Raw genomic sequence first — 24,447 nt, forward strand, 5'->3', positions numbered from 1 at the left:
GTTGGGGAGGGACCATGATGACTCACTATCACAGGGAGCTTCTGGGCCTATCTCGGTTCCTTGAGAGGGAGCCTCCTACTGGGGCATGGAGGCCTGTCTGGCCTCCTTTACCAAGGGCAGCTGCTGGGAGGCAAGAGGCCCTACCTGGCTGCTGGAAGGCTAAGCCACGGTAACCTGGGTCCTTCTGGAGCTGGATCTCCTTCAGGGAGAAGATAGAGGCAGCTGGGTGAGAGAAAAGAGGCAGGGTGTAGGGTAGAGCAGACCTGTCCCTGGAGTCTGCTGCCCTCACCCCCTTGAGTCCATGCAGCTGGGAGCACCCTCGATGGGTAAGCCCTTCAGTTAGGACTGGCTCAGGAGGACCTAACCCAGCCCTTCAGCAACCACTCAGATGCAAGAGGCTGCCTCCTTATTTCTGGTGGAGGGGAAGCTGTGTGCCCAAGGCTGCTCAGTGGGAACTGGGCCTCTGGTCGCTCTGTTTCAGCATTCCCACCCACACCTGCTGCCAGCTTTCCTTGATTCTGGGATGGTCCTGCCCCCTCAGATACTCACTGTCTCCCAGCTGGTGCACTCGCTCTCCTAGAGACTGGAAGTAGGGGTGATTCAGGGCTGCCTCTGCTGACAAGCGACTCTTGGATTCATACTGAAAGCACAGGGTGGGCTACTGGGTCTCAGCTGAGGCGATGTGGAGGCCTCTGTAGGCAGTGTCTTCTGTGCTAAGTTAGATCACCAAGATGGGAGGGGCCTGCGTCTATCCTGAGGAGCCCTTGGGGTCAGATGCAGACTCCCACCTGACCCAATCCTGGGTAGTCTCAGACCTCAGGCTCCCAGGTGTCCAACTAACAGAAACAGGACTTCAGTGGAGTGAGCTCCTCTTGAGATGGAAATAAGATGCTAAGGCATTGATGATCATCACCCGAAATAGTGGTAATATTCAAGGGTAATACTAACAACTGTCCTTTACGGTTTGCATCCCATGATCTCACTGTTTGCTCACAAGCATCTTATGAAAGTATGAATCATTAATTCCACCTTGCAGTTGAGGAAACGGAAGCACAGAAAAGTCATCTGGAACATGCACAAAGCTACCCAGCTGGTAAGCAGATCTGAACTAGGGTTTGAATGTGAAGCCCAGTCTCCAAAGGCAAGGTATGGAAACCAGCGCTCCTTCTGGGCCTTGGGGGCAAACAGTGTGGGGAGATAGAAGTTTCATAGGTTATGAGACCATGAGCTACCGAAGCTGGGGCACAGGGCAGGGGTGGGAACTTAGGTCTCAGGCTCTCTCGCTGCCTCTCCCTGGGCCCGACCGAGAGAACCTTACCAAGAGGAGGCCGGTCAGGAGGTGGATGCCATCCGTGTCCAACCTGTAAGAAGGAGGAGCTGGCACCTGTGCTGCAGGGCAGGGCGGGCGGGGCATTCCAGGTCTCAGAGCCTGGGCAGCGGCGGGGCGGGGCTACCTGGGGGCGTGGCTGAGGAGCGGCTGCGGGAGGTACCGCGGAAAGTTGTAGGCTCGGAACTCGGAGAGGGCGGTCACTCCGGGCCACGTCTCTTCTGTAGGGGTCCCTGGAGCGAAGAGATGAGGGGGGAGGGTGAAGGCCGACACGAGGGCTGCAGTGTCGAAGGAGGCAGCCAAGAATGACCGAAGCCCTGGGGTCCCCGCCCTGTTGAGATAAGTCGGGCGGCTCGTCCCAGCCCTTCCCTGCACCTGGGCTGGACATAGATCTGGCGCCCCCTGGTGGCCAGGGGGAGGGAGCGGCAGGAGACTGACCAAGGAGGCGGAAGATGAGGTGTAGCTCCTCCTTGACCGTGGAACCCGGGAAGAGGGGCCTCCCGGTGGCCATCTCGTAGTGGATGCAGCCCACGCCCCTGCGGGGAGCAAAGGGCAGGGTAGTGTCAGGATGGGGCGACCTGCCTTACTAAAGTTGCTCCACCAGGGTACCAAGGGCACCCTGCCGCAGGTGGTTGGGGTGGGGGTGGCTCAGGACAGTGGAGCCTCCTAAAACTGCCAAGTCCCTTACTACAGCCGCTCTCTGGGGGCTGCCCTGGGCTCTAAGAAGGTGTGCCCCTTTCCCTTTCATTCCTTGAGATATGGGTCTGCACTTCCCAAGTGGCAGTTCTTTCAACAGGACTTCTAGGGAGCCCTGGGGCAAATGCACAGTGGCCATTCAGCAGAAACCTATGTGTTAGCTTTAATCTGGGCCGTTTTTCATTTTATACCAAAGCATACACCTGAATTTTCATGGAAAAATAATGTATCCTTTTCAAAAATTTCACAAGGACTGATGCTTGGAGAAGATTCATATTTACTGTACACACCTACACACCCCTGGGGAAGTATGTCCGAAGCACAGTGTTGGAGCATTTATTTAAGTTGGGGAAACCCTGATCTGTTCCAGACTTAATTTTTTCACATCCAGTGCAGAAGGGAGCCACATGGCTTCATCAAGGAGGCCAGGCAGCTCTTTTCAGAGTCTAGGGGTGTGGACAGCCCCTCTTGCTCCCCTCCACTCCTGATGGCTCACCACATATCGATGGGGGTGGAGTACTCTGTGGATCCCAGGAGCACATCCGGAGGCCTGTACCACAAGGTCACCACCTCATTGGAGTAGGTCTTTGTGGGCACTGACTTGGCCCGGGCCAGTCCTAGGGACAGACACATCACATAACCTCTGCTCACATGTGCTGCTGGGCAGACCAGAGCCCTCCCCACAGCAGCACCAGCATCCTAAGGAACTGTGCACCTCAGTGAGGTCAGACCCCCACCCTGGCCCTCGCCTCACCGAAGTCGGCCAGCTTCAGCTCGCCTCTCTCATTGATGAGCAGGTTCTGGGGTTTCAGGTCCCGGTGCAGGATTTTGCGTCGGTGGCAGTAGGCCAGGCCCCGGAGCAGTTGGAACATGAAAATCTAAGAAGGTAAGAGAAAGGAGTGTGTCCCATCTGCAAGACCCTGAATCTCAGGCTGGCATGGGAACAAGGGCAGGGACTTGGGGGTGAGGTCAGCAAGGCCCCCGGAGAAGCTACCTGGTTCTCCTGCCCGCCCTGCAGCCCCATCCTGGGCCCCATGCACACCAGGGAATCCCATTGGAGGGGAGGGCCCCAGCTGTGGAGAGGAGCCAGTGAGTGTGCAGGATGCCAGAGAGTTCTCCAGCCAAGGGATGTGGCAGGCGGTACACTGGGTGCTCTGCCTGTGTGGGGATGTCTTTAACAAAACACCAGAAGAGGCCCTCCGTCCCGCCCAGCTTTCCCAGAAGCCTCCCTTCATTCTGGCAGGTTGCTCATGCTCTCATTTGACAGGTGGGGAAACTGATGCTCAGAGTTGGAAGGGTTTTACATCAACAGCTAGACAGTGGGGGAGGGCGTGTCCGTGCTCCTGGGGCAAGGCGCTGGGCCAGCCCCTGGACTCACTGATTGGCCATGCCCTTTCCCTCCTTCCTGCATTTGAAGGTCTGAGCAAACACAGTAGCTGGTGCCCTAGTGGCGAGAGTGGGCTCCCATACTGGGCTTTTGGGCAGGTGGATGTCAAGATAGGTGGGGGCCCCTGCCTTGGAGGCCCTCACCTTGACATTGTGCATGCTCATGAGGTTTCCACAGTGATCCAAATACTGCTTCAAGTCACTGTCCTGGAACACAGAGCCTGACTCAGTTCTGCCTTGACCTGACCCCTGGCCAGTAGACCAGACTGAGGCCTGGGCAGGGCCCAAGCCTGGTAGTAGGACTGGTCCCTGGCTCTGAGTTGCCCCTAAGCCTGAGCCCACTGCTGGACAGGAGCATCCGAAAGCCTGATTCTGGAACAAGGCCTGGGCCAGCCCTCACCCCACCTCTCCCACTCCCTCGTCCCCATCCCTTGACGTACCCCACCCCTGCCACAAGGGGAAGAGGCTGCTAGTCTCAGCCCAGCTCACCAGGTATTCAAACACCAGGGTGAGGGAGCGATCTGTGTGGATGAGGTCGTGCAGGGTCACAATATTGGCGTGCTTCAGGTTCTTCAGCAGAGACACTGGAGAGACAGGCCCGCCTGGGTCCCCAGGGCCCCACATACCCCTCACACCCTCTCTTCCTGGAGTTAGCACTGGCTCCCCCACCCCAGGCTCCCACAGGGGCCCAGCAGCTGACGCCTCCTCCAAGAAGCCCCCAGGGGCACTGTACCCTCTCGGATGGCAGTGCAGGGCGCCCCCTCCTCGTGCTCCAGCCGGATCTCCTTCAGGGCGACCAGGTTCTCTGTCAGCTTGCTGCGCCCCTTGAAGACGGTGGCATAGGTGCCCTGGGATGAAGAGCCAGCCATCAGCCTCAGGCACATTTACGTCACTTTGTCCAGGACCTTCCTGTTGTCCCTGTGCTTGGGCTGGGACTTCCACCTGAATGGCTTTCTTCCTTCACTGGAATTCTGTTTTCCCTGAAGCCCACGTCCTCTGTGGAGCGCCCCAACACCTGCCGGTCAGAACACACTGCTCCTTCGCCCGGCCCGGCAGGCCAGCGCCCTCGAATTATAACATCAGCTTTGTTCTTCCTCATGTCATGTCGGTGTTGACATGCAGGTCTCCTCTTTGGGCCCATTGAGGGACCTTCCTCCTCCTGTGTCCACCTCAGGCCTCTAACACAAAGCCTGACACAGTGGTGACAGAAACAGTTTGGTGACACAGCCCTGACTGTGTGCCAGACAATGTCTAAGTGCAGGACAGGAGCTTATTACAGTCAGCCACTGAGTCCTCACAACAACCCTAGGAGGTAGAACAGTTGCTGTCACCACTGGACAGAGGAGAAACCAAGGCAGAGAGAGGGCGCAGAGCTAGTAAATGGCAGACCTTGGATTTAAATCCAGGCTGGAAGTACTTGCAAGAACAAAAGACTAGATTCTTCCCAGAGCCCATGGGCTACCGTCCTCAAAGCCTGCCAAAGGCTGGCCAGAAGGCCAAAGTCACACACGTTGGTGGATCTGGGAACATGAGGGGGAAGGACCCACATAACCTGGTATGGTTACCGGAAGACCAAACCCAGCCACTTACCTCCCCCAGTTTGTCCAGCTTCACGTATGTTTCTAGTTTCCCAAAGCCGATATCTGACTGAGAGGGAGACACGGGTGCCATGAGATGCAAAGCCCCAGCAACCCCACCCACTGTCCGTCTCCCCCACCTCCAGCCTCTGGGAGGACAGAGGATGCGACCCCCATCTGCAGAGGGGACAACTGAGGCTACAGAGTGAAGACAGCCTTGAATCCTTCCTCCTCTTTTCCCTTCATCCCTGTGATGGTGGAAGGGCCCACGAAGTGAGTTTCTTCCTCCCATGACTTAGGGGGACGTGGAACCCAGAGCTTCATTCAGGTCTGGATCGCTGCCCACTTCGCTCCCCTGTCTGTCCATCTTGCTGAGATTACTGGCTCCTTCTGGGCAGGAGCTGGGTCTTTTCTGCCTTGCATGGTGTCGGGGTCAGAACATGCCACCCCCGCACTCTCTGGTCTGCGTGCCTCTTCTACCTCAGGTTGCCAACTCTTAACAAGGCAGATTCCTAGGTCCCACCCAGAAGCTAATTCTGCAGGTGTCTGGAGTGGGGCCCAGAGTCTGTGTTTTGTACGATGCTCCCAACAGATCTGGTAGGCAGCTAGGACAGAGCAGTACATAACAGCTGGCCGGTTGGTCTTAACCTGGGACCGGACGGGAGCTCATCCCTAGTGGGTGGGATCATCTGAATGGATGATCAGCCAGGACATCTATCTGAATCCACTGAGGCCAGCAGGTGGCACCAGAGGCCCAGGAATCTTGCAGGAAACCACTGTAGTCCACTGCTGGGACAGTCAGGACAGGATACTGGAAAGAGGGTGGACCACCCTTGTGACCTCTAACCCTCTTTGGACTCACCAGGGAGGCACGGCGGGACATGCGGCTGAGTGGCTTGGGCAGATCTGGGCTCTCCAGCTGTAGCTTCTGGAGGAACTCCTGGGGCAGACGGATATCCATGGGCAGAGAGAGCCTCTTGCTAATGTCCTGCAGTGACCAGGATAAGATGGGGACACTGCTTTGGCTCCAGGGGTAGCTAAGGCTGTGAGACCCTTGCTTCTCACTCTAGACCCAGTTCTGTATACAGCAACTGCAGCAGGGTCAAGTCACAGGCTGTGACCCCAGGCTCACAGCTGCTTCAGGGGTCTGCTCAGAGACACGTATGAACACCCAGGGGTTGCTGTGTGGCCTCAGGAGTTTCCTTCCCCTCTCTGAGCCACAGTACCACCACCTACAGAACATAAATCTCATGCTTTCAGATACTGTAATTCTGTAAGCCTATTTTTCATACGCTTGGCACATGCATACGGTCACAAGAACGATAGTCAAGATTGTCTGGCCTTTGTTATGTTCCAGGAATATTCTAAGCACTTGGCATATATGAATTCATTTAATCCTCTTGACAACCATTTTAAAGACCGAAGGGGGCTGTGGTTCACAGAGGAAGAGTAAAGAAGGAGCACCCTCACCTCCATGGAGAAGCGCCGTTGGTTCTGCCGTCGCTGGTACTGCATGCCAGGGGACAGCTGCCCGGGCTCCTCCCCACTGTCTGTAGGAAAGAAGGCACTGGGCTCCGGTAGGGGGTCTCTGCCAAGAGGACTGAGCTGCAGGTCTGAGAGGGACAGGCATCAGCTCCCCTCCCTGCCACTCTGCCAGAGGGAGAGAAAGGCAGCCCACCCACCCTTCTCCCGGAAGTCCATGGGGAAGCATGGTGGCTGGTGGCCGTGGCGAACACAGCTTGCTGGATAGTCAGGGTGGGAGAGGGCAGCACGGCCTGACCCCTCACCCTCGTTCCTCCGGTTGTGGAGCTGGTTGAACTGCTCGGTGAATTCGGCCAAGGACTCCTCAATGGTCTCTGTACGGGGCACTGACAGTGAGAACCGGCGCTTAAAGTTCTTCATCTTGTTCATGATCATCAGGGACCAGCAGTGGGGTCCTGGGTCGGAGGAGTGAGAAGAACGAGGCGACATGCCCAGGTGTACACCAAATGCGGGTCTGGGGTCTGCTCTTCCCACCAAGCTCTGTAGCCCTGCACACTGCAGAACTGATTTTTTGGGGGGAGGGGTACTGGGAATTGAACCCAGGGGCACTTAACCACTGAGCCACATCCCTAGCCCTTTTTATATTTTATTTAGAGACAGGGTCTCACTAAATTGCTTAGGGCCTCGTTAAGTTGCTGAGGCTGGCTTTGAACTTGCAATCCTCCTGCCTCAGTCTCCTGAGCTGCTGGGATTACAGGCATGTGCTGTGGTGCCCGACTCAGAATTGTGACTGGTTTAACCAGAGTCCAAGGGGTAGGACCTAATCCAGTACCTTCCTCCCAGAGACTCTCAGCCCCCTCCCCAATCCTTCCCTGGGGAGAGGGTCACAACAGTATCAACTAGTTCGAATGATGTGCAGAGGATCCTTTAGGATCCCTCCTCCCAGGTCGACTTTTTGGCTGCTGAGGGTCTAGCGAGTTCTCAGGAGAGGGCTAGTATGGGAGGCAGGGCGCCAGAACTGCTCCCCAGGCCAGAAGCTCTTTGTCCACTTACAGGAGCTTCAGCAGGTCAGCAGCCAGGGAGCCGCACTGAGAGATGCCTACAAGCCCAACATCGGCATGGCCTGCACCCTTAGGACACAGTGTGCTCCAAGCCCCCTTCGCCCTGATATTGGCATCGGAAAGTCCTCTCTCTAGCTTATCCTAGGTCCCTAGGAACCTGGAAAAGAGAGGAGAGAAGTGATGGAGGAAAGGCGCATGGGAGCTGGCCCAGCCCTAGCTCCTCTCCAGCTGAAATATGGAGGGCGGGAGCAGTTGAAGTTCCCAAGGGAAAAACAGAAGTTTGCCGGAAACAGAGAAGGCCCCAGGGAAGAGGAGGTAGGAGCCCTGCGGGCCCCTCCCAAGTCAGAGTCTGCTCAGCAGGCAAGGGGGGCTACTCTCATCCCCAGGGTCCTCTCCCCAGAAGTCTCCCTCCCTGGCTGCCCGGCTCCTACTGCCCTGAGTATGAGAGGACGCCCTCCTGGCCTCCCAGTGACCCTCGCCAACTGCTTCTTCCCAGACTCCTCCTTCTCCCCCGGCTCTGAAACCTCAGTGGGGCTTCCCATCTCTCCTCCCCTCCCTTCCCTTTCCCTTCATGGTGTCATAAGCTCCCAGTGCAGCTGTCCCCTCATCCTGTTTTGTCACATAGACTTTGACTACAGGGGAGGCCCTGAACCAAGAGCCCCCCACCCCGACAAGGCACCAGGGCCAGCCCTACAGTCCCTGGGGGCTTCCCCATGCAGAGGCACAGCCCCGTCCTGGAGCATGCTCTCAGTCCTGCCCCTGGCCAGCACCTAGTTGCCAAGGTAACCAGGTCCCTCCTGAACCTCCCAGCTGAAAGGATTATGGGTCAGTAACATGTTTACTTTGCTTCATAACCATGTCCTTCTGTCCTCAGCCAGCCTGGATTCTCCCTCTGGCACTGCATGCTTCTGGCTGTCCCCAGATGTAGCTGAGCTGTGGCCTCCTGGCTTTCCTGAGCCCAGGCCAGTGCCTCAGATGGAAGCCTCGGGCCTGCACTTTCCAGCAGAGCCCGTCTCTGCCACGAGGCCCTGAAGTCTGACTCAGCTCAGCGCAACATGCCATAGACCGAGCACCTCTGCGACACATCATGCTGGGCCTGGGGTTATAGAGGTGAGAAAAGCAGGGTCCCTGTTCTCAAGGGATTCGAGGGCGAGCCGTGCCTCCTTCCATGAGAGGCCAGCAGAGAACTCTTCCCAGCTTCCTTGCCACAGCCTGCCAGCCTTGGACTCTTTCCTTCCCCCAACTCATTGCTGCCAGCCAGCCTCCGCCACTGCCCAGGGCTCCGTGTGATGTTGGGTCCATGGTCTGCAGGACTCTCATAGGCAGAAGCTCCCAGGAGCCACCCTGCCTCACACCTCTGTGTGCGGCATCCGGCTCAAGGGGACCCAGATGGAGGCTTCATAGGGGTGGCAGGATGATATGACAAGAAGACTCAGACATGCCCTACTGCCCCCAGCCAAAAAGGAGAGCAGAGGTGTCCTTGTACAGATTGTTTGCAAAAGTGGCCAAATGTTAGCATCACCAGGGAGCAATGTAAAAAGAAAAATCAAAATTCCTGGGTCTCACCCTCATATTCTGAAACCAAGGCTTGGAGGCTGGTGCCTGGGAGAATACTTTTTTTTTTTCGTTTTCTGGTTTTTGCTACGATGCTCCGGGGATTGAACCTACAGCCTTGAGTATGCCAGGCAAGAAAAAGGCATTTTGAGACAGGTTCTCACTGTTAGCCAGGCTGGCCTTGAGCTTGCCATCCTCCTGCCTCAGCCTCCTGGGTAGATAGGATTACAGGCGTGCGTCACTGTGCCCGGCAGATGCATTTTTAAACAGTATCTCCAGTGATCTGCACGTGAAGCCCATGGTTGGGAAGCATCTGGGGTCCAAGTCAGGGCTGATTATCTGCCCAGGTTTCCAGCCTGCCCTCTGCTGAGGCGGGAAACCCTGGGGGGAGTGGGGTAGGCCCAGTGCAGCAGGGACCCCCATGGGAGAGGAAGTGTCACTGTTCCAGAAATGGGCACTTGTGTGATACTCAGCCCGAGCTCCCAGCCCCGATCATGGTCGCCCTAGTGGGGGTAGGGGAGGCAGGCACTTGGCTCCCTGAGGTCTGAGCTCTGCCAGGAGGGACCAGCCGCACCCCTTTCTAAAAACAAGGCTTCCTCATAAAACCATCTTGCAGTCTGGGATTTATGGGATGGCATGTTGGGTTTGTGGCTCAGGAATCTACCAGGAGCCGCCATAAATCTCACACCCTGGCTCTTGCTTGTGGTATTGGGGGAGGGGAGCTCATTACAACCCTGGGGGAGAGGCCCCCAATTTCTGCCAGACAAAGGAGAGCCAGCCCTAAATCACACCCGCTCCCCACTCCCCGCGATGGTTCAGTTAGGATGGTGGAGCCAGCTCTGACCTGGGGTGGGGTAGAGGGTGGGAGCCAAAGGGAGGGTGGAACTGGGGGCAGCTGACTTGAGCAGGAATGCGGGACCGAAGAGATGCAGAGGGATGGGGACCAGCTGTTCTCCACCTGCTGGAGAAGAGACCAAGAGGAAGTGGCTGTCACCACAGTGGGAGGGATGGAGGTCAGATGCAGGGATGGACTTCCTGATGGTGACAGGGGAGCAGGCGGCGGCGGGGGTGGTGACCAGAGCAGAGAGTGGACGCCTCTCTCTGCTGGGGACAATCAGGGTATTGAACCCGGCAGGGCCTCGGGTGTGACAGGGCAGACTGGGCAGTGAATGATCTGTTGTTCCCTAACTCAAGACACAAGATGCTTCTGTCACTTTTCCCTTGGGAGAGTCAGCTCCTTAGATTTGGGGGCTGAGGGGGAAGGGAAACAGGAAAAAAGCCTGTCACCTTGGTGCTGTCTGCCCCTCACCCCCAACTGGGGACAGAAGGGCTCAGTGTGACCCAGCCTGAGGCCAGCCCAGGGCCAGGCACAGTGTGGCCTTTGTCCCTGGGCCAGGGAGCCATCTGGGGCTGTCCCCGTGCAACTGGTGCCAGGGGAAGCGGGCAATAGGCTCTAGGGGTGCTGGCCCGGCATGGGGGAGGGGACAGCAGCAGAGGCTCCCTCTGGAGCTGCGGGGTGGACGAGCAGAGCCCCGGCCCTCCTGCCCAGGTAAGCGGGTGACGCTCTCGGCCTCCCTCCCTCACTTCCTGCCGGGCACACACTGACCGCCCAGCACTTCCTGCTGGTGCCAAAAAAGCGGGTGGCACAGAAGGAGGAAGGAGGAGCCACGGCAGGAGGAAACTGAGCGCTGGCCAGAGGCCACGCGCACCAGCGAGAAGGGCCAGACTCCAGGAGTGTCAGCAGGGGAAGGCCCCACGCAGCCTCCGCTCCCACACCCCACTCCACGAGGACACGGAGGCTCCAGGAGAGAAGGTGACTTGCTCAGAGTCATGCAGCTGCTTTCCGGCTGCTGCCGGGCCCACATCGCTCCTTCTTCTCCTGACCGGAACCCTCACAGCTCTGTGCCCTCCTGTGGCCTGGTGCTGTTCTCTCCTCCAGGTCTCCTCCCCTCCCACTGAGTCACAGCCAGACAAACCCCAGTGCAGACTCCCAGTGCCACCACCAGTGGGCTGTGTGACCACTAGGAGGGGATGTACCCCCTCAGAGCCTTGGCGCTCAGCCATTATTTATTGAACACCTACTACACGCCAGGCACTGTGGAAGGTCCCAAGAATCTCAGGTGAAGGAGACAGACATTAATTCCTGCTCGGGCATATATTTTTTAAAGGGCTGGGGTTTGAAGCCAAGGCCCTGTACATGCTAGGTAACAGCTCTATCACTGAGCTAGATCCCCAGCCCCTGTCCTTGTCCATTCTCACGGAGGTGAGAGGATGCAGACAATAAAATAAACAAATAAAATGCATAGTAGAGGACACTGAGTGCAATAAATGGAAATCCAGCAGAAAGGAGGACAGCGTGGGAGGTACGCGGTATTGCGAGTTTAAAATGGGTGGTCAAGGCCTCCCAGGGAAGGTAGCATCTCAGAAATAGTTCAGGGTAGGTGTAGGGGAGGAAGTTTCATGAAGAACTGGGGGAAGCAGGTTGGCAAGAAAAAAGTGATTGCAAAGGTCCCGAGGCAGGCACGGACCTGCTCTTCTACAGAAGTGTGACTGGAGAGGAGCCGGAGGGGAGTGTGGAGCATTGTGTTGGACCTCCGGGTGTACCAGGAGAGTTTGAGCAGACAAGCGACAAGATCCCAGGGAGATGTTAATAGCTTTTTCTGGTCCGTGTTGAGACTGCTGTGGAGGAGGGGAGGAGCAGGAGCAGTCAGAGGCTGCTACCGTGATGCGGGTGGAGGTAGAGGTGGCAGGGACCAGCAAGAGTCGTGGAGTTTAAGAGGCTGGAGTCGGGAGGAGCCCCAGGAGTGTGCAGGTGGACAGACTGTATTCCAGGTGTGAGAAAGGAGCAGAGCTGCGTGACCCTGACAGGTATGGCTGAGCCGTCCCTTGTGGAGACCAGGAGCTCTGGGAGTGAGGGGGTTGGTTTCCATGTCCAGTGACACCTGAGCAGAGAAGCTGAGCCAGGGGCACAGGGCAGCACCAGGTCGGCATCCAGGAACGGGCGCCCCCTTCTTCCAAGTGCCTGCTCGGACAGCAGGAGCTGCCAGAGAGAAGGCTCTGCATAGACTTCATCAAACAGCCCCACAGACTTCCTCTCCCTAGGGTGCTGAAACCCCGATGGAAAAGGGGCAGGAAGCAGGAAGCATGGTAGCTACCTGCAGGCTGAGCTACCAGACTGAGAAGGGGAAAGGCCAGGAAGTCAGGTCCCCTGCTTAGACAGCTCTGCAGGGCCACATAGGGCAGGGCCAGTGCCCTGGGGGACAGGTCTCGTTCTCCATCTCGGGAGGGAAGAAAGTGCCACAGAGCAGGTCAAACCAGCTCCCAGGGCCTATGGTCCAGATAGTACGTACACTCAGCCTGCTGCTTCCTGGACCCCAGGAAAACCCTCTGCCAGAAGGCGGAGATCCTGGGAGACCCCGAACTGGAGACTGTCAAGGCAGAGCAGATGGGGAACCTGGAAGTAGCCTTGGCCTGCCGGAGCTTCCGGCTGCAGCGAGGCACCGTGGGTGGGCTTCACCCCTTCACCTCAGGGGCCAGACTTGGGGATGCCTCCCAGCAAACTCTTTCCAGTCACCCCTTTGCTTTCCACCTGCACAAGCCCCAAGTTACCAGCCTAACCTTCAAGGTCTGGGGTTCCTTCCTCCCTGACCAAGCCCCTCCTCACTCCTAGCACACTGGCTTTGCTCAGCAGATGCTCCCTGCATGCGGCTCAGGTCTCTCTGGTCCCCAGACGCTCCCCAGCCCTCCAGGACCACCAGGGCCCTCCTCTGATGAGCACCGACTTCCTATTAGTCTCCCTTACCAGGGCGCTTCGGTCCCTATGCCAAGGGCTGTTGACACATGGCAGCAAACATCTGCTTTACAGACACATGCGGAGCTCCTGGCGCATTCCAGGGACATGTTAGGTGCTACCCCAGGTCCCTCTCTTTGCTGTGTTTTGCATCTCTGTCTCCGTAGGCTCGGGGCAAGGGAAGGAGGATATAATTGGCCACTGTCCACTTTCCGAAGCCCACAGGGTCTGACGCTAGTCCCAGAGCCGGACTGACAGCCAGGATCTTTGCGATACCCTTTGCCTCCCACTTCCTGCCCCTATCTTGATCACTTGGCCACTTTGGGCTTGGGGGAGTTTCAAAGAACTAGAGGCACGGCTGACCAAGTTTGCAGACGTCATGAGCAGGGCCTCAGAGACACCCCTCCTCCCAGGGAGAACTGTGCCTGCAGGGAGCCTGCTGATACCATCTCCTCCTTCATCTCCAGCAGACCCTGCTGGGCACAGCTGGACCAGCCCCAGGGGAAGTCACCACCCCTCCCCCCAAACTGCCTGCAGCTTCAGCTTCAACAGCAGCAGCAGCAGCAGCAGCAGAAGCCCAGGAGCCTCTTCACTGACCTTGCCCTGCCCCAGACTGGATGAGAGACTGCGGGCCTGGGGCCTTCGGGATGGCCACAATCAAAGGGAACAGGCAGGCCTGCGATCATCCTGATGAGGAACAAATGCTCTGGATGGCGATGGAACCCAGAGAACGTGCCCACAGCTTCTGTTTGGAATGCAGGAAGCAGGTGAGGAAGGCCTCGTGGGAGAGAGCCAGACAGACCCGCAGGAAGCCAGCCGGGGAGGGGAAGTGTCTCCCCTGCTCTGGGCAGATGCACCCCTGGGCCCTGGAGTGTCTTTTTTTCCCGTGCTGGGGATATGGCTCAGAGATAAGAGTGCGTGGTGTCTTACTGATCAGAAACATCCCACAGTAGGGCCACACGCTGTCCAGCCCTGCTCTCCAAAATTCAGCACCATTTGGTGTCAGAGAAGAAACGCCACTTACTAGCACTAACTAGCACGGGGAGACATGCCATGCCTCAGTGTCCGTCTCTGCTAAATAGGGACATTACCTGATCTCCAATCTGTTGCCGTCAGGCCCTAGACTTCACTTCCTCAGCTGCTCTCTGGGGACATCCCTCCCATGTTTAAATCCTCCAGAGTTAACACTGCCCTCAGGGCAAGTTCCAGCTCCAGGCCCCCGTGGACCAGGCCTCCTATGTTCAGATCACCATCTTCTTGATGGTCAGCTCTCACCCCTACCCTCTGGGTCCAGTTTGATTGAACGAACTTGGCATTCCCAGGAAAAAACCACACTCACCCCAGGGCTTTGCACTGACCATCCATTTGGCCTGGGATGCCCTTCCTCAATTTTTCCCTGGGTAAAACCCCTCCCAAGCTCAACTCCAGTGTCACTTCCCTGGGGAGCTGTGCGTGGCCACGCCTCCTTCAAAGTAAAATTAGACGCTTCCTCCTGGCATCGCCCACGGCAGCCTGTGCAGACTCTGAACTAGGCCGTGATGTCCCTCAGGGATCAGGTCAGGCATGACCTCTTCTCGGATGCTGGCCACAGAGCCCCTCACTGCCTCCCGGAGCTTCACTGACCCCAGCCAGGTGAGGGTCCCTCTCCCGCTCCCTCCACAGCACTTCTCTGTTTTACTTATCTAGTTCCCTAGTTTGCCCTTGAGCAGGCAAGGGCTGGGTCTCACTCACCGTTACGCCCACAGCCTGACACGGGCCTGGCCCAGAATGAACCCACAGATGGCCAGTGAATGAACATAGGAAAGCCGGACCCCAGGCCCCGGCTGTAGCCTAACCCTTCTCTCCCAGCCTCTGCGTGGCCTCCATGGCAGTGGGATGGGAGGCTGCCTGACCCGCAGCAACTCCCCGAGTGAGGTCTGGGGGGCCTCTGGGCTGGAGGTGCCACAGTGAGCCGTGGTCCCTAACAAGAGATTCCAGCCCAAGGAGCATAAAGCTGGGCCTTCCAAGATTTGTGAGGAAGGGGCCGGCAGGGACCTGGGACCCTCCTCCTGGGCTCCTACCACTTAGGGGCAGAGTCTCAGACCTCACTGGGCAGGTTCATGATCCAGGCTCAGGCCGAGGTCTTGACCCCCACAGACAGCCCCTCCTACCCTCACGGCCTCACTCCCGGACCTGTGTGGGCACCACATCAGTCCTTCTGAGGTCTGTTCTACTGCTTCTGGCTTCCTGGGGCTCAAGGAACAGAGACAGATAATGCATCTTCTGATATTTTCTATTTTTTTTTTTTCCTCGTTGGTCCTGGGGATTGAACCCAGGGCTGCTTTACCACTACCCTATATCTCTAGCCCCTTCTATTTTTTATTTTGAGACAGGGTCTCGCTGAGTTGCCCAGGCGGGCCTTGAACTTGTGATCCTCCTGCTTCAGCCTCCTGAGTACCTGGGGTTACAGCATGTATCATTGGGCCCGGCCTCATATTTTCTTTTTGACCATTTCTGGGGAAGCAGCTATGGCTGGCCTGTAATCTTTGAGGAGGACCTAAATTTCCAAATGATAAGACAGGACAAGATGCCCTCTGTGAGTCTTGATCCTGAGTGTGTAGGACATGCCAACCATTTGGCCTGAGATGCCCTTCCTCAATTTTTCCCTTGGTAGAACCACTCTCAAATCAGCTCAGGTGTCACTTCCCCTGGGAAGTCATGCGTGACCACACCACAGGCAGGAGCACCCCTCTTCCACACAATGAATGGAAGTGACAAAGGGCAACAGGGTTAGCCACCCTTTAGCTCCTGGAAGCCAGATGCAAGAGGCCCAGCTTTCTTGGCCCTCTCTGCAGCCCTGTTTAAAGACCCTCACCTCACCCAGGATTTACAAAATTCTAAAGTCTGCAATCCAGCAATCCCACTACCAGGCACATACCCAAAGGAACTGAAATCTGCATGCCAAGGACATATCTTCTCTCCCGTGTTCACTGCTGCATTATTCACAATAAACAAGGCCATAAAACAAACTAAGTGTCTACCAACTAATGAATGGATTTTTTCCCCCTTTGGTAGCAGGGAACGAACCCAGGGGCACTTAGCTACTGAGCAACATACAAGTCCTTTTTATCTTTTATTTAGAGACAAGGTCTTGTTAAGTTACTTAGGCCCTTACTAAGTTGCTTAGGGCCTTGCTAAGTTGCTGAGGCTAGTTTTGAACTTGTGATCCTCCTGCCTCAGCCTCCTGAACTGCTGGGATTACAGGCGTGCCCTATAATCCATGTCCTGCTGAATGGATTTTTAAAACGTGACATATATCCATGCGGGAATATTATTCAGTCATAAAAAAGGAAGGTAATCCTGCCATTTAAAACACATATGGACCTGGAGGACACTGTGTTAAGTGAAACAAGTCAGATGCAGAGACAGTTACTGCCTCACATGTTCAGTCTAAAAAAGTCGAACTCAGAGAAGCAGAGAGTAGAGTGTTGGTTACCAGGGACTGGAGAGCAGGGGTGGGAAGCGACAGAAGAAATGTTGGCCAAGGGGTACAAAGTTAGAGTCAGGAGGAATAACTTCTGGTATTCTATTGCACAGTAGGAGGACTAGTTAATAATTATGTATTGCATACTTCCAAATAGCTAGGTCAGGTGTGCATGCCTGTAATTCCAGCTACCTGGGAGGCTGAGGCAGGAGAATTGCAAGTTCGAGGTCAGCCTCAGCAACTTAGCAAGACCCTGTCTCAAAATAAAAAACAAAAAGGGCTGGGGATGTGGCTCAGTGGTAGCATGTTCCTGGGTTCAATCCCTGGTATGGAAAAAAAAAAAAAAAGAGAGAGAGAGAGAGAAGGAGAAAGGAAGGAAGGAAGAAAGAAAAACATCTGAATTTTGAGTGTTCTCACCATGAAGAAATGAAAAATGTCAGAGGTGAAAGAGGTGCTGATTACCCTAATTTGATCATCACACAATGTACACATGTATCAAAACATCACATTACACCTCATAAATATGTATAAATATTAAGTAATTAAAAATAAGACCTTATTAAAAAACATTTTGAAAAGCCCAAAGTCTGTGACCTCTCCTCAGGTACTCCTCACGTCCCAGAGGGACAGCTGACACGTTCAGACCTGCAGCCACCCAAGGCTGCACACCCACCTTCCACACAGTGAATGGAAGCGATAGAGGGCATTGGGTTTAGCCACCCTTTGGCTCCTGGCAGCCAGATGCAAGAGGCCCAGTTTTCTTGGTGGCCTGTCAGGGACCTTTATTCACATCTCTGGGTTTCTCTCCATGCCCAACTTTAGCAACAGAACTGCAGGGGCTTTATGCCCTGGCATCTCTGGGGACCTCTGACTCTCAGGAGCAGGGAGGATGAGGGAGGACTTCCCAGCATCCCTTACCCATCGTCCTATTTATACTAGCCTGGCCCACACTAGGCCATGTCCACATTTCCTTTGGCCTATCTTCTCCAGCCCTCCTCCCTCTGACCTCAGTGGCTAGAGCTTCAGGTCACCCCCAGCAACTCACCAGGCACCTCTGACCAGTCCTCAGGTCCCTGGTCATCTGAATTGTCCCTCCTCTTGCTCCTCAGATGCCGCCTGGCCTCCCTCCCACCAGGCTGGGTCAGTGGACCACCTTGGCCTGTACTGCCCCCGGCTCCTCCCTGCCTCCTCCGATAGCCCACAGTTGTTTTGTGTTCTCTAAATGCCCCTTGTCAGTGTCATTCATCACCCAGAGTCCAGACTCCTCAAGAGACTTCTTCCAGTCACTTCCTCATTTCAGAAGCTCAGGGCTGGGCACCATCCTGGGCCCTGCCCCTCAGAGTCCTCTGCCTGGGCCCCCTTGAGACCTCAACCTCCTGGGTCTCCTCGTGCTTTCTCCCTCCCACATCTGGTGGACTCATTTCCTCTACCTGTCCCTGAACCCTGGCACGCCCAGAGTTCCCTCTTTGGCCCTTCGATCTTCCTCCCTCTGCACCATTTCCTGGGTGACCTCATCCTCTCCTGTGGTGGAAACACCACACACACATGTGCCGAGGGTGCCCAGATTCCCAGCTCCAGCCCCTCTAGGCCCCTATGTCTCAGGCAGGAGGCCCCAGAGTCCAGCTTGAGAGGGGTGTTTTTTTGTTTTGTTTTGTTTTTTTCTTTTTGGGTTTTTTTTTTTTTTTTTTTTTTTTTTTTTGCAGTACTGGGGATTGAACCCAGAGTTACCCACTGAGCTATCTCCCCAGCCTCAAGAGGTATTTTCTTTTTTCTTTTTCTTTTTTTTTTTTTTTTTTTTTTTTTGCGGTACTGGGGATTGAACCCAGGGCCCTGTGCTTATGAGGCCAGCACTCTACCAACTGAGCTATCTCCCCAGCCCAAGAGGTATTTTCAAGTGAAGAGGAAGATGCTACCACCTGGGACAGCGGTACGTGTGCAGGGTGCGTGTTGCTGTCTCTCTCTCTCACACACACACACACACACACACACACACACGTAATCGCCCACACAGTTTGCCAACCAGGGGGCAACAGGACAGAAGGCCCAGTAGCAGGGATCTCTGCAGGGTAGCATTACAGGTAATTTTAAAAAGTCTCCTTTTTTTTCATCTGCATCTTCAAATACTTCCATAATGACCATTTATTGCTTACCTAATAAGAAAAGGACAACACATCTTTTTAAATGAAAAGGAAGTATTTTTAGCCTGAGATTCCAGAACGATTTAGCGCCAGGCCTAGAGAGAGCCATGATTATCTCAAGCAGGGGATCAGAAAGCTTTTTCTGTAAAAGGGAAGATAGTCAATACTTCAGGCTCTGCAGGCCCTCAGCTCTGCGACCACGGCATAACCCTGACCCTGTAAAACGAATACCTGTAGCTGTATTACAGGGAAACTTTAAGGACATTGAAGTCTGAATTCTATACAGTTTTTTAAGTGTTACAAAATATTATTTTCTTCTTTTGGTTCTTTTCCCCAACCATTTAAAAAATGTGGAAACTATTTCTTAGCTCCTGGGCCTTATAAAACCAGACACGATTTGGTGAAGAGCCACGGTTTGCCAACCCGTGAGTATCCGGTACCTTTGTGGCACCTGAATCCAGCATTCACTTCTTTGGTACTTTTCTCCAGCTCCCTGACAGGGATGGGCCCTTCTAGGGTTTCCTTGCTCATCTGAGTCATGGCAAAGACCAGGTAGCCAGGCATCACGGTGGAAAGCCCCTGGGCTCTGAAGTTTGGAGGAACAGAAGGCCAAGTTCCTCCCAGGGCCTAGACCAGCAGTCTTGGATGGGGCTTTAGAAATCCCCTGGGCTGTGCTCTTGTTTTTCAGGTCAAGAAGGCAAAACCAGGGCTGGGGAGAGAGCTCAGTTGGTAGAGTGCTTGCCTTGCAAGCACGAGGCCCTGGGTTCGATCCCCAGCACCACAAAAAAAAAAAAAAGGCAAAACCAGTGACCGGCCCAAGGCTACTTAATGTTAGGGCAGAGCAGAGATCAGAACTGTGCGCACTGAAGTTCAACATCCTCTGCTCCCCCAGGGGAAACTGGGCCCCCTGGCCAAGGACGTCAGCAGCCCACTCAGGGCCCACCTTCCTAGGGGAAAAAGCCACGTCAGCTGGCATCAGCACGGAATATGGCGCTCCACCCAACCACGGCAGAGAACGTTGCCCGTGGGGCTCACACAGATCAGGGAGGGGCTCTGCGCCCCTGCCCCTCCTCATCTAGCCTCAAGACCCTGCACTGCTGTCACGAGGGATGTTCTTCACACAGAATCTGCGATTACACCTGCTTCCAGGCAGTAGACCCCCACCAGGACAGCCATGTCCCCTTCAGAGCCTGGTCACCCTCCAGGGGCCCCCTCTACTGGGTGGCTGGGGCAAGAGGAGAAAAGAAGGCTTGGTTCCTGAGGGGTCTCCCCAGGCAGAAAAGATCAGGTTTCTTTAGGCAAGCAAGGTGTGCAGGAAGAAAGCATCCTGGAGCTTTGTTGGAATGATAAAATGGTTAGGGAGTCTAAAACGAGGGAAGAAATATTTTTTTAATAAGTAGGGATTGAACCCAGGGATGCTTTACCATTGAACTACATCCCCAGTCCTTTTTATTTTTTATTTTGAGACAAGATCTTGCTAAGTTGTGTGGGGCCTCACTAAATTTCTGAGGCGGGGCTCTAACTTGTGATCCTCCTACCTCAGCCTCCTGGGTTGATGGGGTTCTAAGTGTGAGCCACCGCACCCAGTGGGAAGAAATTTTTTTTTTTTTTTTTTTTTGCGGTGTTGGGGACCGAAGCCAGGGCCTTGTGCTTGCAAGGCGAGCACTCTACCGACTGAGCTATCTCCCCAGCCCTGGGAAGAAATATTTTAAGAAAAGAATCCCCTTTCTAATTTGGGGTCTGAGCCCTGGCATCTACAGGGATCCTTACATTAGAAAAAAATATCAAATGGAGGCCAAAGGCACTACGACTGCCAAGGATGGCCCATGAACTCTCAGTGCCACCATCCCTCAATAATGACATCAGGTAAGGCAATAAGCTAGGAGTGCCCTGGACATTATCTCACTGGAAACCGTACGACCACATGAGGTAATACTATTATCCTCCCCGTGTTAACTGAGGAAACTGAACCTTGGGTGGGTAAATTACCTAACCTAAGGCAACCAGTTACTGAGTGGCAGAGGACCAGTTCAAACTAACCCCAAGGCCTTCACACAGCCTCCACCCATGGTGCTCAGGAGACATGTATGCAGGACATGTCAACCAGCCACCTTTGGGTCATCCTGTCTATCTCCAGCCCTCTTTTTCCAGGGGAGACGTTAGTTAATGGGGGCGGAGGCACACACACTACGTGGGACCATTAATTATCAAGAGTCCAAGTGAAGAGGATCTCACCGCTGTCCCTTCAAATATTTGGGCCCATGTTCCCAAAGCTGGGTGTCCTGAATCACCAGCAGCATTCAGGCTGTGGGGAAGCTTCTCAGCTGAGAGCTGACCTCACACTGTCCTCCAGGGCCCTCCTCGTCTGCAGCCCAAACCCTGGAGACTTCAGGAGCAGATGGGCTCTCCTGCAGACAGGCCTGGCCCAGATGTGCCCCTGCTTTCCCTCTTCCCGATCTGCTGCTGTATGACGGGTCAGTTCCTGCAAGACCCAGCCACCAACCCTGTAGTGATTCCGAGTCCCTGACCATCTCTGGGCTGTGTGTGTGTGTGTGTGTGTGTGTGTGTGTGTGTGTGTGTATACGTGCCTGCGTGCACATGCAAATGTACACATATGTACACTGCATGTAGCTGTGGGAGCTGGGATAAGACCAGCCTTGGCCTGTCCCTACCCCCTGAGATGGAAAAGTGGCCACTCAGCAGTGGACAACTGGAGGGCAAAGGCGAAGGGTCCAGGGCAAGGGAGGAAAGGGGTCATGAAAGGACAGGGCTAGAGAAAAGAAATGTGACTTTTTCCCAAAGGAGTGAAGCTAATCAGGTGGGTCTGGATCGGGGCCAGTCATTTCCTCATGGACAACAGAGCAGAACAGGGACTGCAAATAATTAAGTACAAGGAGAGGGTCCTCTTGCCCCAGGGAAAGGAGGCCCTGCCAAAGGCACCTTGGAGCAGGAGGCTGGCGGTTCCACGGCTACCAGTGCCCCCCTTACTGGCTCTGGGAACTAGCACGTATTCCTAGTCCCTCCTGGAAAGTTCCCGTCCAACTCCACCCTCATTCTCTTATCTAGAATCCTCCTGCCCGACCTGGAAGATTGGGAAGGATTCCATCCAAGGGCTTGGCCTTTGGGGTTAGGACAGCCAGCCTTGGTCTCTACCCCAGGGCCAGCCCCCATGCCGCCACGAGGAAATTCCCTTTCCCAGTACCACTGCGGCCACAGTGACCAGCTACGCAGCTCTGCTACAGGCTCCGTGCGGTATTTCATTTCATTCCTGTAACAACCCTTCCTAAGATGAGCCCACCTCATGCATGAGAAGAAGGCTGGGAGAAGGCCCCAGCCCACCCTGGAGGCTTCAGGGGAGGAAGGGTACTGTGAGTAATGAGGCTCCCTTTGTCCCATGCCACACAGCCAGGGAGCCACACAGCTAGTATGACTGGAGCTGAATTCCAGCGAGGTTTGCCCTCCCCTTCAGCTCCCAAGTTCAGTTAGGGAAGGAAAGAAGGAATCAGGGGAGGGGTCCATAGAGATGCTAACAGGTGACCCCAGAGAGGACAGGCTGGGTGGGACAGAAGCCAGGCTCTGCCCTCCAGTGAGGAGCCTGCTCCCCGAGGCACAGGAAGGGCCACATGCGTAAAGGACAGAGGTCAGTTCACAAGGTGGCCCATCTCCTCTAGACCTCAGGGGCGGCCTCTCATGAGATTCCAGACCAGGAACCTACTTGCTCCCCAGATCTGGTCCCCTCTCCTGCCAGCCGCAGTGAAGCCTGGCTTGGCCTGGTACAGGACAAAGCAATGAGGGAAGTCTCATTACTTATAGTACCCCCATCCTTCCTTCCCCTGAGGATGCCTGCGTGAGCTGGGACCTGCCTGTCCTGGGGCAGAGGTTGAGAGTTTGAGGGCAGGTGAGGTGGGCTGGATCCCATCTCCATATAACCTTGGGAAAGTTTCTCTCAGTCTCAGTTTCCTGGCCTGTGAAATGGGAATGGTTGTTGGGACACACTGTTGGGCACTCAGTAGATGGTCAATAAACAGCAGTCACTAAGGCATTCAGAAATCAGATATAACTTATTGATGTCTCTCGGCTCTGGCTCTGGAAACCCTATTAAGTTTGGGAAGAAGATGGAGAGTTTCTTCCACCCTCCTGCAGGGTATGGGCAGGAACTGCACCATCAGGGACATCCCCAGGTTATGGGGCAGGGGTGAAGGCAGTCCTCCAGGATCTCCAGGAGGGGACTGGCAAAGAGCTTTGCTGTGGCAAGGTGACCCTCTCTCTAGGATTCATTCAGGATGCAAACCCAAGCCTCTTGCAGTCTCCTGACCCCAGCCTCCTTTCCAAGGCAGGCTAAACTAAAGGTGGGGGATCTCTGGGCACCTGCCTGTCAGTCAGAGGTTCCAGGTGTCCTCAAGGATTCTACTCCTTCAGGTCAGTGTCCAGGAACGTGCTGTGTGCCCAGGCCTGGGTGGGGAAGGCCACACATGCCGAATCTCACGGGGTGCTGACAGGGTAGGGGCAAGTCCGTGATGGCTGTGAGTCACAGGGATCAAGCCACAGGCCACAGCTAGGGAAGGCCAGGGAAGGCCAGGGAAGGCGGCTCAGGGTTGGGCTGGGGGCAGGGACGCAGGGCAGACAGCAGAACCCAGCCCCAAATCTCCCATCCCTATTGCCAGGAAGGGCTCAGAGAATTAAGAGGTCACTGGTGCCTCCGAGGGTGTTCATCCCATGGCACAGAAAATTGGTCACTGCCTCCTTGCCTGATTCCTACCGCAAGGCCTGTGGTTGCTCAGGGAACCTGCCCCGCTGGGAACAGAGCCTCCAGCACATACCCCATTCGGATTTCAGATTCTTAATGGTCTCCCCCAAGTATAGCAGGATTCTCAAGCCACACCTCCTTAGCCCAGCAGGCCACCCACCCTTCTTTTCCCAGTGCTTCCTTAACCCTTTGTGCACTGCTGATGGGGCAGGGGTGTCACTGCCCCCTGGACTTCCCCGCTGGCCAGAGCAGGAAGAGGCATTCCCCAGCGGCTCATCTTTAACACGCAGCCCCGACGCTGGGACCTGCAGGGTTTCACGTGTCCTTCCACTTTCTCTCCAGGGCTCTGGACTCCCACCCCCTCCACCCCTCAGGCTGCCGATCTGGAAAGTTCACCAGAACCCAGAAAGCCCTTCCAGGCAGCGATATGGCCCCAAGCTCTCGGGTCCTCTGGTCACCGGGGACTCCTGACCCTTGCCCCTCCCAGAAGGAAGGGCACTTAGAAAGCGCCTAGCTCTCGACTGGGTGGAAAACTTTACTTTGTAGGGTTCCGACGGTAGCCCAGGGGCCAACGCGAGTCCCAGATGGAGAGTCCCTCCGGGGCGCGGATTCTGCGACTGCGAAATATCCCTCCCTCCTAAGCACCTGGAACTTGGGAGTGGCCTTTCCCGGGCATCTCCCACCCCCCCAGCACACACGCACGCCTCGTGATCGCCGATCGCCCCTCGCAGCTCGGGACTGCCCTCCAGCCCCTCGCCCCGGGGCGAAGCGGACAGGCGCCTTTAAGGGCCGCTCGGCTTACCTTTGCTCGGTTCCCCGGCGCCGCGGTGCCCCCTCCTCCGACCTCCCGGCTCGCGCAGCTCGCTGCCCGCCGGCCGCACTCACCGCACCGCCCGCGCGTGTCCTGGGTCGCCGCGCGCCAGCCCGCCACGGCCCGGAGGCTTCAGGGCTGGGCGCCGCGCCCTGCGCCCTGAGCCCTGCTGGGGTCGGTCCCTGCCCCGGCGCGGGGCCGCTTCCCCAGCTCCCGAAAGGTGAGCGGCTCCCCGAGAAGCTGCAACCTGAGCTGGAGGAGAGGGAGGAGGAGGAGGAGGAGGAGGAGGAGGAGGGAGAGGGGAGGGAGAGGGAGGGGTGGAGGAAGGTAGGGGAGAGGAGGGCGGCGGGAGGAGTGGGGGGAAGGAGGAGGAGGAGGAGGGGGAGGAGGAGGAGGAGGAGGAGGAGGAGGAAGG

General features: G+C 55.9%; 1 protein-coding gene across 12 annotated transcripts in view; it reads right to left on the reverse strand.

Moving 5' to 3' along the window:
* The window catches only part of CDK18 (cyclin dependent kinase 18), a 37,260-nt gene that overhangs the window by 1,904 nt on the left and 10,909 nt on the right, over positions 1-24,447 (reverse strand). Inside the window, exons 1-16 of one of the 12 annotated variants that reach the window (XM_079107876.1) lie at positions 24,107-24,373; positions 9,928-10,041; positions 6,774-6,923; positions 6,457-6,599; positions 5,849-5,974; positions 5,000-5,056; positions 4,143-4,257; positions 3,899-3,993; positions 3,554-3,616; positions 2,778-2,901; positions 2,520-2,640; positions 1,766-1,863; positions 1,455-1,560; positions 1,319-1,361; positions 550-640; positions 145-199 (exon numbers count right to left, since the gene is read on the reverse strand). In XM_079107876.1, coding sequence (XP_078964002.1) covers positions 145-199; positions 550-640; positions 1,319-1,361; positions 1,455-1,560; positions 1,766-1,863; positions 2,520-2,640; positions 2,778-2,901; positions 3,554-3,616; positions 3,899-3,993; positions 4,143-4,257; positions 5,000-5,056; positions 5,849-5,974; positions 6,457-6,599; positions 6,774-6,903 — 1,367 coding nt within the window. In that variant the 5' untranslated portion in view covers positions 6,904-6,923; positions 9,928-10,041; positions 24,107-24,373. Of the gene's footprint in view, positions 1-144; positions 223-549; positions 641-1,318; positions 1,362-1,454; positions 1,561-1,765; positions 1,864-2,519; positions 2,641-2,777; positions 2,902-3,553; positions 3,617-3,898; positions 3,994-4,142; positions 4,258-4,999; positions 5,057-5,848; positions 5,975-6,456; positions 6,600-6,773; positions 6,924-9,927; positions 10,045-22,846; positions 22,927-24,023; positions 24,374-24,447 lie in introns of those variants that run through there. The other 11 variants (XM_079107875.1, XM_079107884.1, XM_079107883.1 and 8 more) reach the window with 11 other exon arrangements.

This window comes from Sciurus vulgaris (assembly GCF_902686455.1).
Source record: "Sciurus vulgaris genome assembly, chromosome: 12".
Lineage (NCBI taxonomy): Eukaryota > Metazoa > Chordata > Mammalia > Rodentia > Sciuridae > Sciurus > Sciurus vulgaris.